Here is an 18,462-nt window from a genome sequence, read left to right on the forward strand (position 1 = left end):
TAGCATCGGTCCAACAGCAGGTTCATGACCCCAGTGTAACTTATTTACTTATAATGGTGAGTCCCAGGTCCTTAATCCAACTGTAAACAAATCCAGGAAAAGGGAGAGTGAGAGAGAAACTGGAGCCTCCACGAAGCTTTAACATTTTTAATTAAAATGGAATTTCACCTTCGTTTACACAGACTGACTGTTTTTTTACAGCTGATTTTTTTTTCAACAATACTTTTCCTCATGTTTAAACTGTGTCTTAAATAGTTTCAATCATGACAAGAAAAATGTATTTTTCTTTCTTCCTTTTGCATGTGTAGCAGTATATAAAGAAATCTCTGCATGTTTCTCCAACGCTTTCACTCAAGCCAATAATAACTCCATTTGTTTTCCCAAGTGACTGGCGATATAGTGGAAGCTTTTGTCATTAAATCTGATGTGAAGTACAGGCCACGTGATGCATGCATGAAAGTTATTTCATTTAATGTGCAATTTACGTTGCCCACCATTTGTTTTTGCCTTAGGAACAATTAAATTCGCTTTGCAAAAAAAATATAAAGAAAGAAAGTCAAAGGCAAACACTTTAATCGTCATTTTGTTTAATGCAAAACATATACAAACATTTACAAAAAAAACAATCGTAAAAAATAGGAATGCAGTTTGTATTTCAGACACAGGATCTAGTCCTCAATGCAACACGTTTCACCAATAAATAAATAAATGTATTTTTTATTTTTTTGCACAGGTTGGATCCACACAGTCTATAATGTGAGCTACACCACCAGTTGACAGTCTCACAACTGCTTTGATAATGCACTTTGACCTCCACAGAAATAACTCCCAAGACATGCATTTAAAATGTCTTTTCCTTCAGGAAAAAACACATGTTATTTTTTTTAGCATTCGTCGTCAACAACATGAAAACGCTTCAGAGTGGGAGTGTATGGAGCTAACGCGCGGCTGCTGGTCCCATAACGGGCCTCTGCAAAATGATCCCCCAGAACTTCTGCCGTCTTTGGATTAAATAGAGGGATCCCATGTATCCAGCATTGGACTCCAGATTTGTCCCGTCAGAATGTGATAAGTAGATTCAGCAGTCACCTGTAGGTTAGACAAGGCATTCATTGATTAAACTGTGCACAGAGGTCCACAACATACTTTGGTTGCATTACGGTACAGCCATTAAATAACATTTTCTAGCGGGGTATTCCCCCCCCCCCCCCCCCCCCCCCCCCCACACACACACACAGTTGAAGGCTTTGGATCATGCGTTTTAAACTGAAAATCAAGCATACCATTTAGGGCATAATTTCTCCAGATGTTAGTGAGATGTTGACATGGACCAAGCGCCCTCCATCCTCCACACGGAGAAGGCGTAGCTCAGCCTCTCGTGAGCCACATAACTACAACTAGACATTTTGGCGTCCAGCTCGTCACTCTGCAGCACCTGGTACAGGAAGTCGATGTATCTGGATGCAAGTTTTAGGGTCTGTATTTTGCTGAGTTTGTCCGAGGGCAAAGTGGGGATAATTTTCCGCAAAGACGTGAACGCCTCGTTGAGAGACTGGGTCCTCTGTCGCTCCCGGACGTTGGCCATGACCCGCTGCGACTGGAGATCCTCGAACGACTGGGGGCTGCTGCTGGTGGACTTCTTCCCTCGTTTCCCAGGGGTCGGGCTATCTGAGTCCTCCCCGTTTTTCCTGCTCGGTCTCTTCTTCCTCCCACACCTCTTCGGCTGTCTGTCCAACTCCCCCTCGCTGTTGCTCAGGCTGTCCACAGGAGAGACAGGGGAGCTACTCGACTCTTCCCCCAGATTTTCCTCAGACATCTCCTCTTGGGTAGATGGCAGCGAGAAAGTGTCCCAACACTGATTTCCCTCTCATGAAGTCACGGAACTGGTCCACCTGTACGTCTATCTGGCTTTGACGACACCAAAGTATCCATAGATGGGTTCCTGGGAGGACAAGTCTTCTGTGATACTTAAGAAACTTAGGCAGTTCTTATAGGCTGCATGGCGTAAACTTTTTGGGGAGGGACACGATTGGCCAAGAAGATGAATTACGTGAGGCGAGGGGTGGGAGCATCCAATGAGCTATCAGAAACGCTCCTAATACGAAGTCAGAGAAAGAAAAGACAACTGAGTAACGTTGTTTTTTCCCCACATCATTATTACAAAAACAACCAACTAATAATCATGACTTTAAAATGATTTTCGTCACATCTTTTTATATCAAGTTCATATAGTCGAGGGGAAATCGAACTGTAAATTGTCTCATTATGCATGTATGCTAAAAGGGCCCCCAAACGAAATCACGTGTAAAAAAACGCCAATTATAAACTAAATGAACACATTGTCTGCCTGTCTGCCTGTCTGCCTGTCTGCCTGTCTGCCTGTCTGCCTGTCTGCCTGTCTGCCTGTCTGCCTGTCTGCCTGTCTGTCTGTCTGTCTATCTGTCTGTCTGCCTGCCTGCTTGTCTGTCATGTTTGATCCTGTGTCTGCAGGATTGTATTGCACAGCTCTGTTTGCTTGTTTTTGTGTTGTTGTCTTTTTAAACAGTTTTTAAATGTTTAAATGTTTTTAGCGGCTTCTAACACCGTGCCCAGGGACAACGGTTGAAAATTAGCTTTTTTAGCTAACACTGTCACATTTACAGTCATGTTTTTATTAATGTGTGCTGTCGATTAATGTGAACTGTCCCTGTACAAATAAAATCTTAATAACAGCTTTGCTTTTGCGCGTCTAAAGCAATGCATTGTTAAAATCCTGAATCCAATAAAATGCATTTTGTCCATCACATCACTGCTGCTATATGTTTGCTATAGTCTCAGTAATTGTATGAGCTGACACTTCTTTTTTTCAAAACAGTTTCGTGCAACGTTAATTGGTACATCTCTGCAGACCAAACCCACACGGATTTTGGATTCATGTTTCCATTTAGTCTTTCTTAAACCAAGTGAGATCAAAAGAGTTTTATACATAGGCGACACATGATCCCAATCTAACATTTTTGACATGCAGCCAGTATACTGCAGATTTTCAAACTTTTCCTTGGAGGACTGTTGAATGCTCTAATTATGTTCCCACAAGAGGGCATATTTTTTGTATACTGTAATAAATCAGACCATAAAATATTTGGAAAACTGTCGTAAAATAAAGTTAATGTTTCTTTTTTTATCCATAAAACAATACAAGAAGTGATTATTCCCCGTTGGTTCTAATCAGAGATGAGGAAAGAGCAGCTCATGTGTTTAAGAACCTCTGGTATTTACTTGTTTGGTGATACAATATCCATCTTGTTTAGTGGAGGATTACTTTGTTTAGGTTAAGATGGCTGTGGTCCACAGGAGCAGCATCTGGTTCAGGAAACAGGGGGGCATTCCGGGTCAGAGGTCACAACACCAGCGAACATCTATTTACATCCTCGGACAGGCCTGAGAGTGACGTATTGTTCCAGGTGAAACACGAGCATTTTCATGTTTAACATTTTAACCAAAGAATTTGTCACATTTGTTACATTTTCTGGCTCAAAAATCCACACTCATGCATTTATATCAATATGCTGCAAAGTAAATGTGGAATTTACCATCTTGAAGTTTATAGTGTAATCTATGACTGGAAAAGCATGACAAAGAGCAGCTCAAGCCTCTTCAAGGTGAGTGAACCTGTTTGCTGGCCCTGTCCATGGTGCTGATCTCAGCACCCACCACTCTCTACCTGCTGCACCCCACAGGTAAGCAGGTGGAGCTCCAACCACCTTGTCTGAATCCTTTTGCCATCATTTTTCCTGCTGTATCTGATAAGAAATGTAACAACAACTTAGTAGAATTGCCTTGAGTAAATTGTCCTGCATACTTTTTTAAAGAGGTGAGAGGGAATGAGGTGAGATGGCATGCAACTGGATAGTCAACATGGAGAAAATCAATTATCATGGTATTTTTGACAGAATACCTCGATATCAATATTGTGACGTGAATTATTGGTGCTAATATAAAATATTTACAAAATTAGATTTTTGATTACTAGATGTGTGACTGAATGGGTGCACGTGATAGAAAAGCCTGAATTATTTAAATGATATCAGTTGACTGTAATGCAGCCTTTAAAACTATAAACACATATGCCACATTACGATGTTAGGATATCCAAAATCTAAGACAATATTTATCTCGTATCATGAAATCACTAGAATTATTGCCCAGTCCTACATGCAACAAATGTCTGTTGTTTCCTTTATTCGTGTTATTTTAGTTGTTTTTCTCTTGTTGAGGCATATTTATGATTACGGCAAATAAAAACCATGAACCAGACCGTCCAGCGATGTTTTGACGGCCTGGTCAACATCTTAGACCCCTCGGCCATTAGGGAACACCATCATCCCTTACTTTAGAAATGATGACAATGCAAAAGCATTAACTCCTACATTTACATTTCTTGGCAGATTGCTCTCTTGAGTTCAGCTCTTTGCTGCTGAAGTGACTCTGAGAAAACACAGCTGCTTCTCGGGAATATGATGTCACCACAGGACAACTCCTCCAGTGTTGATCTTTAATAAAGACGAAACCTTCATCAGTCAGTCACAGACTGTCAGTGCCTGCCGATTACAAGTACACGAAGAGGAGATAAACAGCGCTGATTGTTTTTCGGTGTGTGTTACCGCACGTTGCCGTCCGCTCGGCCTGGAGTGGCGGCTAATAATTGATGAAGAAAGCCTTATCAATGAGCAGTGAGTGGGTGTTATGATAAAGTCAAGTGTATATTTCTGACTCATGCAACTTGACACACCAGTCATGAGTGACCCCGGAGCATCATTAACCACCCGCCCCCGAGGTCACATCAGACACAACTCAGGCTCTCACTCACTAAGTCCTGAGCCACAGCCAGATCCACAGAGACCTGCCTATTTTCTCTGCTCGGGCCTTGGAAGGCAGTGTTTCTCTATCAGCCTACTCATATCTATTAAAATAACAAACCACAGTCCTCCACATGTACGAGGCTCCCACAATTGACCGTGATATTCATGTTCACTCCATTAAACTTTAACCGCAATGAGCGCGCTGCCAGCTCGCCAAGATGGATCAACTGCATGGGATGAGAAAAGACAGCGGTGCGTTCTTCAAAGAGCCAGTCCCAGATAGCCTCTAATCAACCCTCGGGACTAACAAGGTCAAGCAGTTGAATGACAGCATGTTTCCTCAGCAAAGGTCTCAAAATGTCCCATTGTGTCGAGAAATCCAGACATCATATCAGGGGATTTCTGATAACAGCAGTCCAGTGGTGCGCGATGAGAAAGAGGATCTGGGATGTTGAATCAGGAGGTGAGGATGAAAACAGGCATTTATAAGCCGTCTGGACACATTGGAGCCAAGACTGCTGAAGTTAGCTGTATAAGAAAGCCTTTGAAAGCAGAGTGCTTTGATGTTACAGGTTCTAATCGTGGTTCAAGTCCCGTATTCCTGTAGCAGAGCACAAGTTCACCATGTCAGAGAAAACTGAGCTAAGCCTGCCCATTCCTGGAATCTTATCTCATAAATAGTATTGATTTTTGTAGAGCGAATGGCACGTGAAGAGCTGCACATGTCCGTATGCACATGTGTGGGTGTGATAGATGTTCTGTTAAATCTATTCACGTGGCGCTAATGACTCTGTGGGATATCAGACAGCTCTACCGCACAATGACACCTTATTAGCCACGAAGAACCAACAAACCTCCAGTATGTTTTCACAGCTTGGAAGCTCAGGGACATGTGGGGTCTGTAGACGAACTGGCATCCAAGCAGCACAATCTCTGCTACACTCACACACACACCACACACACACACAGTGCGTCTCACTGGTCTAACTTTACTCACAAAACAACAACACAAACTATGTATGAAGTGAAACAAAAGCGTGGAGAGTCACTGAATTCTGCATTTAACCCACAGAACCTCGCTTCCTGTCAATGAAGATGAACGTCCACACACACATTTTCTACCCTGGCCACTGCTAAAAGACCACCGAGCCATGCCTTCTGCTGCCTATGAAGCGTACTGCCACCCAGCAGACCACACACACATTCACCAAGGCTGCTGCAGCATGGAGACCAGTGCACTGACCCATGCAGTGAAAATATCTGTTCACAGAGTTACAGTAGCTTCACCATATTGTGGCGGGACTGTAGGAGCTTGACAGGTGCTGCTGTAAGTTTAGAGATATTGTCTGCATGTCACTCAGAAGGAAATGTGATTCATTTGTCACTGTTACATGGGTGAGAATACACCTTTTGATGAACAGTCAAACCTATGTGATCATTTTGAGGGCTGCAGTTGATGGTGCTGCTGAAACTGTATTGCGTTATGAGGTGTTTCTAATAATTTGTCCACCCTGTTTCTATCAAGAAGGGTAGACTAAACAGAGTTCTAGCACATATTAGAAAATGAAGAAAAAGGCCTACAGTATAATATGTATAATTAAGAAGTCTGCATACACTAAAAGTAATGTTAGATCGGAAAAAACAGTGAACAATGGTAACTGTGGCTGCATGTCAGTACACACTATACAGCCAGTCAACAAACTGTAAAAGTTAAAACTGCCTGTTTGCACGATCAAAGGATGGACGTTTGGGTAGTAGACCGCCTCTCATCCCATTCCTTGGGTTGTTTATTCGATCCATGGCACCGTCTGTAGCAGACTGTACATATACTGTATATACATACATGTATACTGGTATCTATACAGATAGTTTTGGTATTGGTATCTGTTTTTTTGTGATATCTGTCGCCACCCTAACACAATGCAGTTTTGTTTTTGGTGCTCATAAGATTGAAAAATGGCTTTTGCGAAACAAAATCTTTTCAGAAACAATGCCCCAGTTGCCTTTGATAATCCACAGACCTCGCTGTCAACTATTTTTATTGGAACAATTTCATGCCGATGAATCAGTCTCGATGAAATGCATATTGAAAAGAAAACAGGTCACAAGTCCTACACAGTTCATTTGATGTGGACATGAATGCTCTCAAATAAAAGCTACAGGTCAGCACCGTAACCTCACATTTCCTGCTATCAGATCAAACGTGTTGGGGAAGAGAGCCAAGATGACAAATATGTGTCACTGCCCTGACTGCACCGTATGTGTTATAAAAGTCATGATATTAAACATGCCTTGAAATATACAACACAATATAACGCTTGACACTAAACACAGCAGCAGATGGAACTCCTGGGAATGTTCTCAAACGATTCCTTCTTACAAAACTCTTTCAGTAAATGATGGCATGCGTGGAATGGAGAGCACATCCACATCCAAAGTGCTATGCAGGTGCACGCTGGCAATCACGAAAAGAAGAAACAATAAATTATTCTCGTACACTGCTGTCATCTTCCCACGAGCTAGTTCTTCTTTTATTGTCTCATAAATTGAGCATAACTGACAAGATGACTTGGCAAAGACCACCTGGTTGGAACGTCATCAGGCATGCTCCCAATAAGAAATAATAATAAAAAATAACTATTGTTGTGAATAACAGCAGTGTCTTTATCTTCATCTGTGGCGTAAAGCCCAGCGCAATAACCCTGGCAGAGCATTATGTTGGAAAGCGTAACATGCCTTGTCACATGGACTTATGTAAGCGATGAGCATAATGTCAGTCGTGCAGTGTGGTTCTTCACTCTAACCGCGAGTGCTGCGAGGAGTCCCACCACAGTCCCTGTTAATAAAGACTCTGTGAGGAGAGACGAGGTCAAACAGAGTGCTCCAGCTGCACATGAGGATGAATAGAGACCAGGGGGGATGATGGGCAGAGGTGTGGGGGCGAGGACCTGGGGAGTGATCCGGAAAAAGGAGGGTCTCCCATCTTTTGCCAAACCCCCCCCCCCCCCAAAAAAAACAGGAGTGTGGAGGATCACAACGGCTGCTTATCAGAAAAATAGATAGATAGATAGATAGATAGATAGATAGATAGATAGATAGATAGATAGATAGATAGATAGATAGATTGCATAAAAACAAAATCATAAAAAATGTGATGCTTTATGTTTTTTACCATTCCATATCCACCCAACAAGCATGCATGATAAATTCAAAGGCACTCAGGCAGTAAATTCTGTATTAGGTGAGGTAGTAACGGCACGAACTCTCCTCTGAACTGCAGCTGTGTTCCCATCTCCCCCAGATTTCTGCTCACCTCTGCTCCTCCCTGTGTGTCAGTTAGAGGCGACCTCCTCCTTCAGTCAGACCAATCTGTCAGGACACAATAGGCTACCTCTCCAGCAGTGTTGTTTTTGGAACGGGAACCCTTCAGCCCTGCTTGTTCTCCCTCTCTGTTGACAGAAATTAGTCAAGAAGACACTCTTCTTTGAGGGATTTATCTCAATTGACTGTAGATTTTGCACTTTTTTTCTTTCTCAGGGAGTTGTTTACTTTCACTCATCAATGTGGAAGTCGTGTGATCACGGCCACCCAGCTGGGGATCTCTTCAAGATGTGAAGTCATTCAGTTTGATTATCACTTTCAATGTTTCCAATTAGAAGAGCATAAGCATAAACAATATTTTAATTACCATACAGGCTTTCTTTACATTTTCTAGATTTTCTCATCATAATACCCAGCATTAGATAACTTCTCTATCAGGATAAAAGTGGTTTGACTGATGGCTCAAATCTGTTTAAGACATTAATGACTTGCTGTTGTGACGTGTAGACACCTGCAGCTTAGGCTGCTCTCACCATCTGCTGGACATTATTTAAGTTATAGCAGGTAACAGGAATGTGTCTTTATTCTACAAGAATAAGCAGCAGAAAGTATTTGTACAAATTGAGATACTTGTTCTTTACATGAGCATTTCCATTGCAGCTACTTTATACTACTCCACTGTGTTTACTTTTTACTACTTATTTGATGAATATAGTCATTAGTTACTTTTCAGAATAAGATTTGACTTAAAAAAATGTTTCCCAGCCTTGTTGCATTGTAACCCCCTTACAAACTTTCAATTGCAATAACCTGTATGAAAGGTACTACATACATACAGTTTTGATTGACAGATTTATTTCCCCTCATAACTTCTCAGATGGTTTCATTCACATGTCTGTTCTGACCGGAGGTGGTACCATGATTACAAATAAAAAGGCAAAGTTTTGGAGCCCCTGGATTATTATGAATGAGTCTGACCTTCGGTACACTCAAAAAAATAATTCATTGGATGAACTCAATTAAATTGTGGGCAGGTTTTCCACCGAGGAAATATAGTTAAACCTACCTTAAACTAAAAACATCCATGCAATATAATTAAATTGAGTTAGTCCGACTCAATTTTATCAAATACAACCTAAATAAAAAAATACCATTCATGAAATGAAATTGATTTGTGTTAGTCCAACTCAATATAGTACAATTCATTGGAAATGAATTAATCAGGTAAAAAACTTTTTTTTATTTGACCCCCAATTAAGACACGAGACAAAACCTAGTTCAAGTGTTTTTTATTGAAAATGCTTAAATACATTAAATATGGTACAAATCTGACCATCCATGATTCTAGAGCCTGCATTTCATTTTTTAAATATAATTTGTTTTTTTTACAAAAACACTGATCAGAAAAGGATAGCAAAAAAATTCCAAAAGGATCTATACAGTGCATCTTTCATCGTTTTTAAATATTAAAACAGTAGTCTTGTAACAGCTCCACAACTGGTGACAAATAAATACCAAGCTATCCCAAATCCCTTGGCACCACAAACAAAGACGCCATGAGGGTGGAGGCTATGCACTGCTCTCCAAACAGGGAATATCATTGCACTGCAGTGTAGTCACTCACCATAAACTATCATTTCCAAAAAGCACAAAACTTCCTGCAATCGATATGTACAACCACTATTGCAAGTGCTAAATTCCCACTACTTTGGTTTGTCAAGAGCAATACAGCTGTTTTCTTTCCTACCAGTACAGATGGTAGTACAAAAGGACTCCTTTACACTGAAGAATAGCCGATGATGTGTTATCATGTGCAGAAACAGGCAACTTGGACCACTTTTGGGCTACAACAGTAAAATCACAAAACATCCACAAACTAAAACTTATAGATTATAAATAACAAGGATACTCATAGTCAATGGAAGTTACAGCGTATTGAACTGTGTTAGGGTCCATTTCAACTCGAGTAGAGAGTCATTCAATCAGACAACGAGGAAAATGGACGTGCAAGTTGACGTTCAAGCGTAATCACACTCGAGTTGGGATGTGGAGGTGAATTGGGCAAAACTTTCTGCGGGTAAACACTTAACCAAGCTTGCAGTGACATGTAAAAGTTCCGTAATTTACAGTCTCTGGCTTGCCTCTGTGCAGCTTAGTCAATTTTTTCAAAATGTCAGAACCAGGAAAACATCCATGAGGTCATGGATTGTCGTTGACTGGGCGGAAGATGAAAGTAGAAAACATCCAAAAGATCTGACAAGGTTCTTTGGCTTTGTCACTTGGTGTTCACCTCTTGTGCAAACATCTTGATTTTCAGCTCCTGTATCTTAGAATTCAGCTTGTGCCCATCCAAATTCATTATGACCTTCTGGAGAAGCTCAAAGATGTACTTGAAGTTGTCTGGAAAGCTTAGATTAAGGGCACAAATTAGCCCAAATCATGATGAACGCCATGATGACACTGTCTACATTGTTCAGGACTTTAATGCAGTTGATCAAGTCCCACGTCCTCTGGCTCCCAATCTCTTTGGATCATGTAAATCCTTATGACAGTGAATGCGATGTCCCTCACTGCATCCTCAGCGGCGGAAGCCTGACAACAACACAAACACAGAAAACTTGTGTTTAAACTTGTGATTAATCCACAAACATGTGTGTATATATATATATATATATATATATATATATATATATATATATGTGGGTAACACTTTGACGCTACATGGGAAACATATTGCGATAAACTTACCAGATTGATAAAGAGTCTGGATCTTCATTGAGGTAGATGACAGGCTTCTCAGATGCCCTTCCCTTTTGGTGTTGATGTCATCACACTGAAGGTTCTGGATAAAAGCAGAATAAAAGCAGGCCATTTACTATTCATCAAATGTTTTTAAAAAAGCAGATATGGACAAGAAAATATTACAATAACCACCCCAATACAGTGAAACTAATATTGTATACATATGTACTAACCAAATCATTGATGGTCAGGACATCCTTGACCTTTTGTCCTTCACACCTCCTTTGCTCTTTCAGCCCTGTATCAGGGAGTCTGAGAAGAGGTCCAGCTGTGACATGAACTTTGATTGAAATTGTTTGGTGGTGATCAGCAGGAACTCTGCATTGACCTGAATAACAAACAAAATACAGCTGTTTGTTACTTGTTTATTATAATTACTATCACATTATGTGGGATTATTAGATTCAAATTGCGATTGTGAAGCCATTAATCATCAAAATGGTAAACACATAGAAACACACATTTACTTACTTAACTTTGCTGGAACAGGGAAGGGGCCTCTGCTCCACAATCTCTGGTTGAATGTGCAGTTCAGCATGTGTGATTTAGAAGCTTACTCCATGTATTAAATGTACATGGGCAATGTATGGACATGTATAGCGATAACTGCCCCTACAATGCCCATGCAACAAGAAATACCTGCTAGCTAGTTCCAAACTGCATTCTTTACACTGCCACATGCAGAGTCCTAAAGAGAATAAAGATAATTAGTACATATCAAACTGAACAAATAACAATGAGAGATCAGCTTGCATCGAGCATATAACCTATTACGTGCTATCATTAGGAGGTTGCCTCAAGAAGCTTGGTAATGCTGATCAAACTGCAAAAGATGAGATAAATATATTAGTGGAGGGAAAGGCTGGAATAATCCAAAGTTCACATAAAACAAAGTCAAGTCAAAAGTGCTTTAGAGCACTCACATATATAATGTTACCATTTAGAATAGACTAGCAATTCACCTTTTACAGCAACACTAAAGCTACATACAACAGCAATCAAATCATGCAAGCGTGTTAAATAAGATTAAGACAGTCATTTTAATAAAATATCAAACTGTTTGCCTTGAAAACTCATTCGCACTCCTGCCTGCGTTCACACAGTGTAAGGTCATAGAAATACAATGAGTAGAACGGACATCGATGTTTGTCTTGGTCGTTTTACTCGTTCAAAAGAAAATAGTGCTCAACACTGCGCATTGACCGTAGTATAACAGAAACGTTAGCCCGCTACATCGATCAGTTCTTCACAATGACGACGGTACACGTACAAACTGCCGCTGCTCTGATCCAGTTACATCGGTTTGAATGGGAATGTCCGTTCTACGCTCGTTCTATTTCTATGGCTGCTGCGCTAAAACGCCGCTGACTTCCGTGTGTTCATGCATCAGGTGCCCGCGCGAGTGAGAGGAATTCAGCGGTTTTATGAGCTCATGATTTATTCATATTAAACATTTTTCAGTGACGAAAACGTGGCTAAACCCACTACAACTGAACGCCCACTACTAGAGAGAGTGGCCTTCTGCGGCCTGCTCTGCCTGCCGACATTATGGCGCTGGAGAGGGGGAGACCGTAGTCTGCTCGTTTAACTGCTCTCCTACTGTTTTTTAGTGCACACAGTTCATAAGGAAGCCTTCGGCGCTGCGTCCAAGCCGTATTAATGACAGTACCCTGATCTCTGGTCTGCTCTATAATGCAAACCACGTTGGCTACCTAGCTTGCTAGCTAGCCTGTGTTGCCTTCGATCTTATTAAAAACGGAACAGTCGTGTGGCTAAGTTATCACGTCTGTTCCACACATTGTGGTCATTATTACAGAATGGAAGCCTTCATTGACAGCGAGGTACAGTCTAAACTACTACAACAAAATATATAAAGTTACTTACCAAAGAATGGACGGTCGGTTTGAATCTTGCTGCAGTCGGAAAGGGGGGAAAGACACTGAGAGCACGTGATCTGGTACATGCGCAAGGGGTAGTCCCCCAACCAAACACATTTATTTTGAGTTGATACACACCATCCAACCTAAATAAATCTAATAAATGAAAGTATTCATGCATTTTATGTTAGACCCATTAAATATAAATGTGTTCATTTTTTAACTTGATATATTTAAATTAATCAAACACGATTTAAATGTGTCACCTTTAAGAAGGGCTTGAATCGTTTTTTTGAGTGTATAGTCCCGCATACTTAGATAATCAGTTGTTCAGTTCATTTCGTATGTGTTTTCTTAAGGCTGTATAATTTGTATCCAATTACTTACATTATAATGGGCGGTTCTTTTATTTTGAATGAGTAATGACGGTAGGAGAAAAATACGCAGGTGTTTCATTCAAAAGCAGCAGGGAGTCCTCGTTCCTTTTGTTTGTTTTGCCGGGCGTAAGGTTTGTCAATATTTTATTTCCTGCTGAGATTAATATTGAATGACATTATAATGTAGTGTTTGTACTTGGTATACATTTAAAAATTGTATTCATGCCATCAAACTGCAACTTATTTTGGTTTTAAACCATTAATTAAGTCCTTTATCGTTACTTGGTGACATTTGTAAAAGTAGCTTCAGTCAGTTAACATAAAGTTAGCCTGTTTTACAATTGATTGTGTTTATTTCGTTAGATTATTTGAATTGACGAGTTAATAATAAGCAAAACGAGGCAAAAGGCTAGCCGTGTGCATCCATTTTTACTGTCCCCTGGAAACCGTTTCCATCGTGTGTGCTACTTACTTGCAGCATGTTTGCGTATTTGGTTGTCTTCTCTATTTGCAGCTATGTGTTGGCAAAAGTTGGCGAAGATGTTTCTGCAATTCGCTTTTTTTTTCTATTTGCATGTGTTTTCTTAATTTGCAGTGCGCTGAGCTCTCGGGGCCACCGTACAATGTATCTCGTTAACACACAATTAACATTCTTTGGCTTTGCTACGTCTGAAGAAGTACTGTATGCTTCTATGGAGCTGTGTTTAGGCATATTGCAGCTACAATAGACTATGAAGCAAGTCATGCCTGAATTGGAGTGGTTGGAACTGCATTTTTAGTGTGCTTTTGATTGACTACTTTTTGTTTTTGTGTGATTTTAGTTTAAAATAAAGCGAGGAATCATTTAAATTGGAGTTGCCGGTAAATAGCCTAAGCTTGGCCTGCCTGCACCCTCTCAGAGTGTATTTTGTTAGGTGAAAGGAGTACAAGTAATGAAGTATTCTTAATGTTACTTTTTCCAGGGATGTGAATACTTCCACTAATTGTACCAGAGTAATCCTTAATACAGAAGCCAGTTGTTTATAATAATTGCTCATAGGCCTGAGATTTGAGGATGGAATGTGGTCTGTTAATAGAGCTTGTGTTGTTAGATTTATGCCCTTTTTGAGAAGAAAACAGCCCAGTGGTGAAGTGCTCATCATCAAAATGCTGTGCTGCAATCCTTAACATTCCCAAGTCTCATTCCCAGCCCTCCATCTGTGTTTTAGATTATTGACGAACTGGGAGTGTCACGGTTGGTACATCAGGCCTGTCAGCAGACACGCTCTTTGCACCTCCCCCTAACTATCGTGGTACACCTCACAAAACCTCTTTCTGCAAGATAGGATGTGATCATCAACAAAAATAAACTAACCTTCTGACGAGGGGAACTTTAGAAAGACTTTGCTGTTACTCCACTGATGGGAACATAATCTCAGTGGAGCAGGGACTTTGTTGTGGTCTGAGGCGCAGATGCTTTTCTCGGATGTTTATCAAGAATATTTGGGCTTATTTATGTCTTGTAATTTTCCTTAATCTTTATCACGGTGCTCTTCTGCCTTGAAGCAACTTGTTTTCTGTTCGGTTGGTTGATGGAAAATTGAGATTGACTTGAAGCAAAATGAGGTGTCCCAGGAAGTGGATGGTTATTACTCACAAAGCCGCTCTGAACGCTGCCAAACACTTCAGGTTGTTTTTTTCTCCCTGTGAGTCATTTGGTAACCGAGCTTCCTTCTTCCCAGCGGTGGTCATGGGAAGAGGCTCCAAGCAGGCTGTTAGTCAGCAGAAAGGCATTGAACTCTGGGCAACAATCGACACCTTGTAACATGCACCGCAAACATTTTCAGCAAAAATATCGCAGACCATTACAGGTTTACAAAACTTCAACTGTCTTCATTTTTATGGTATGAGCAATTTCTATCCCTGGTTATATTGTTTTTTAAAAGGCTTTGTTTTCAGGCACCTTGTGCATCAGTATACGCAATAAATGCATTTTATAAATTCAGCAATAATCTGCTGTAGTTGTTTTGTTGTAGTAGGGTTTCCTTTTCCTAATGTATGTGGACTCCAAAAATAGTGCCGGTTGCTGTTGTCTCACTATTTGATCCTTTACTTCGTGACTAAAACACCAGTGATAAATTAAGTGCGACCATAGAAACTGTAAGCCCTTTTTCTTTCTTTCTGACTTTTCTAATTGCTGAACATTCTCCTCTTAACACATCATCTATTGCCAAATTATTACCGTGCAATGAGAAAGGGAAGGAGGGTGAGGAAAAGGTGGTGGGGTGGAGGAGACACCTCCACTACCTTTTGCAGCATGCATAAATCACCAGGCTAATAAATTGAAAGCTAAATGACTTCTTGCCCTCCACATATATCATGGTGGCAAACCAAATGAAGCCGCATATACCCCAGAGGACAGAGGAATGCTTCTGTTCATTACAGTGATTTGTAGATGCCCCCATGGCTGTTGACTTCAGAAATCTGAGTCGAACTGTTTGGACTCGTGCATGTTTACTTATAGCAGCATGGTTATGTGTATCAGAAATCAATTTATTACGACAAAATACCCCCAACAATCCATTCATCTCTACATTTATGTTCAATTTTACTTCCAAACCATCACATTTTCTGTACAACTGCAATTTCTTGCTGTTTTTTTTTACCTTAAAGTAAAATAATGTGTTCCCGACCTTTATTACTTATGACTTGCCATGCTGAAAAATTCAGGGAACTCATTGTGTTGCTGTCATGAGATAATTTCTGTATCCGATAAAATACATGACGATCCCATTATTATGTTTTAACATACATTAAATAGGTGTTCATTACCAATAACACATGAGACTTAATATAAATGAGGAACTGCGGAGAGCACTGAAACTCTCGATCGATACAATGGCGCCACCCACTGGGCTGAAACCACCAGAGTCTGTGATGCTTCAAGGTGTTTTGGGGTTTACCGTAAAAACACACAGCACTGTTTTGCAGATTTATTTTTGACACCCACATTAATAAGAGTGAAATCAAGTTTAAATAACTGAATACAGCCAACAATAGTTGCGATAGTTGTGTTACTGAGAAAACATGAAACCGTTTGAGGGCAGGATATAAAATGCTTTGCCGTAATATGAAGGATAGTCAACGTTTTCTCAGTGAATGTATCATCCAAATGTCTGTGAAAAAAAATATGCACTAATGGACTAAGTTTGTCTCGGCGGTTAGCCGGGACAAGTGCCAGAGGAAACAGCAATTTCAGCACTTTTTTCTCTTCTCCTTAAAGAAAATAATGTCCTGCCAACCTCTCCGTAATCCTGCCCGGATCACCACAGCAGACTGAGCAGCTGAGATGGGCTTTGTTTGGGAGGTCTCACCTTGTCCGTCGTCCCGATGAAGAATAGGGGTCGTCTGGGACACTGCTTGAAACGAGTCTGTGGTGAGTGTTTTGCCTTGAATGAACAAGACCAGGGAAAATACAATGAAATATACATATTTTGGAAATGCTGCAGTAAATGATTGCACTTTCGAGTGCGAGAACATTTTCAGAGTCGCATTTTATTCTGCAATGATTACAGGGGACAGAATCCGTATTTCCTTCACAGTCAAATATTGTCACACTGAAAGGCAGCACTCTGTGTTGCCGCAGGTTTGGCAGGCGTGCCGGTGACGAGGACTTCATGTGTTAATTCATTGATGTGTCATGAGGAACAGCAGGGAGCTCTGAGTGAAACACAACAGCAGCCTGGAAGAAGCTGTGTACTTCAACACATACTCTATAATGACTGATATGTTGTGTGTGTTTTTTGATCATACAGTTGCATTGAGAACAGCCTTTCCAAAGTTCAAAAGAGAGACGCTAGTCAGCCCTTCTTGCAACTAAAAATGCCCTTTTGTGAGTGAAGTGGTAAAAATAAGACGTACAGTGTTCTACTGAGAAGTGGATGAGTGAATGTGGTACATCAAAAACAGACGGTTGCATCAGGCAAAGTGTTGTGGTGGCTCTGTTGTGGTATAGAGTTCCTGTTTACTGGAGTACATTTCCTGCTCCATAGACTGGGGTAATGCCAGGAAACTCGAAGCAAGCAAAGTAGTTTTCTCGTAATAGAAACTGAATCATTCAGTAACAAAGCCCATAATAATGGCGAACAAAGGCTCACTTAATGGTGGAAAAACAAACCGTTCTGCTCAAAGCAATTTTACACCACAAACATCAAAACAACCGATGAAGATTATTGTATACGACTTGGATATCAATGTTTTCTCATTGTGAATGGATGACAATGACCTCACTGGAGGCTGAAGGTATTATTGTAATACAACATTTACACGCCTTTTTAATTTGGATTCTCAATTTAGAACAAAAAAAAGCGGAAAATAACAAATTACATTTACTCTTGTTACTATTACAAAGTCATATTTTAGTTTTGACCTATTTAAAAACCTATCTGTGTCAAAATGTAGTATTTGGTGACATCTAGTGGTGAGGTTGCTGATTGCTGATTAACTGCTATCTGCACTCTCTCTCACTGCTGCTGTAAAAGGCCCCCAAAACAAAAGGTCACATTTCATTCCTCGCAGTTTTTTTTTTTTTTTTTTTAACGCCTCACTGCATCTATGAAATGGGGGCCTAGAAAGGCAGTCTCCATTTTTAAATTGGATGCCTCAAACGTTTTTGTGTCCCTGTATCTCTTTGTGACAGCGAAAGCTACATCCTTCATAATATATAAGAACGATTGGATCATTTTGAACATTTTTCAAGCAATTTGATTTATATTTCTGTATAGCTCATTTATAAATGTTTCACTAAGTATACGACACATTCATACATATATTTTTGTTATACATGTTTCTAATAATAATAATTGCACTGTAAGTGAGCACATGACGCTATAGTCATAATCTTATATGTTTAAGATATTCACAGCTATAGCAACAATGTTCAGTATTGATATTTAATCATTGATTTTGCTTCTATAACTCATTGTTAACCATTTATCTCTGATGAGTCACATGTAGAGCAGAACTGAACTCACTCATGTTCGACTCTCACTGAATCACTAATTTCTTGTTTTACATTTCACTAAACATCAACTGCAGCGTTTCATATCCCTGAGTTTGTCCTTGATGTTCCCCTTAAACTGCTACTCTGTTTACCATCAGCCTCTTTCAAATAAAATGCAGTCTTACAACCATTCTCAACTGGGAGATTGAATCAGCTCCCTCCGTTAACTGATCTGTTCTCTCTATTTGATTAACTTTCACTAG

General features: G+C 40.2%; 1 protein-coding gene and 1 long non-coding RNA gene across 5 annotated transcripts; both read right to left on the reverse strand.

Annotated features, from left to right (window-relative positions):
• Positions 1-558: 558 nt before the first annotated feature.
• twist1b (twist family bHLH transcription factor 1b) lies at positions 559-1,941 on the reverse strand. Its single transcript, XM_079274989.1, has 2 exons — positions 1,284-1,941; positions 559-1,089 (listed from the first exon to the last, which is right to left on the reverse strand). The coding sequence occupies exon 1, from the start codon at positions 1,814-1,816 to the stop codon at positions 1,310-1,312; it is 507 nt and encodes a 168-aa protein (XP_079131115.1). The 5' UTR covers positions 1,817-1,941; the 3' UTR covers positions 559-1,089; positions 1,284-1,309.
• A 7,494-nt stretch (positions 1,942-9,435) lies between these two features.
• Positions 9,436-12,922, reverse strand: LOC306782025. 4 transcript variants are annotated; one of them, XR_013772249.1, is made up of 6 exons: positions 12,849-12,893; positions 11,732-11,787; positions 11,436-11,652; positions 11,138-11,292; positions 10,911-11,004; positions 9,436-10,754 (listed from the first exon to the last, which is right to left on the reverse strand). It is a non-coding gene; the product is annotated as an uncharacterized lncRNA (long non-coding RNA). The 4 variants fall into 4 exon arrangements; XR_013772248.1 differs by lacking the exon at positions 11,732-11,787 and having other exon boundaries at positions 12,849-12,922; XR_013772250.1 differs by having other exon boundaries at positions 11,436-11,787; positions 12,849-12,887.
• Between the last annotated feature and the right edge of the window lie 5,540 nt (positions 12,923-18,462).

Source organism: Melanostigma gelatinosum, assembly GCF_949748355.1.
Source record: "Melanostigma gelatinosum genome assembly, chromosome: 9".
Lineage (NCBI taxonomy): Eukaryota > Metazoa > Chordata > Actinopteri > Perciformes > Zoarcidae > Melanostigma > Melanostigma gelatinosum.

Coding starts and splice junctions, on each gene's coding strand:
- twist1b (XM_079274989.1), bottom strand. CDS start 1,816: ATGTCTGAGGAAAATCTGGGGGAAGAGTCGAGTAGCTCCCCTGTCTCT.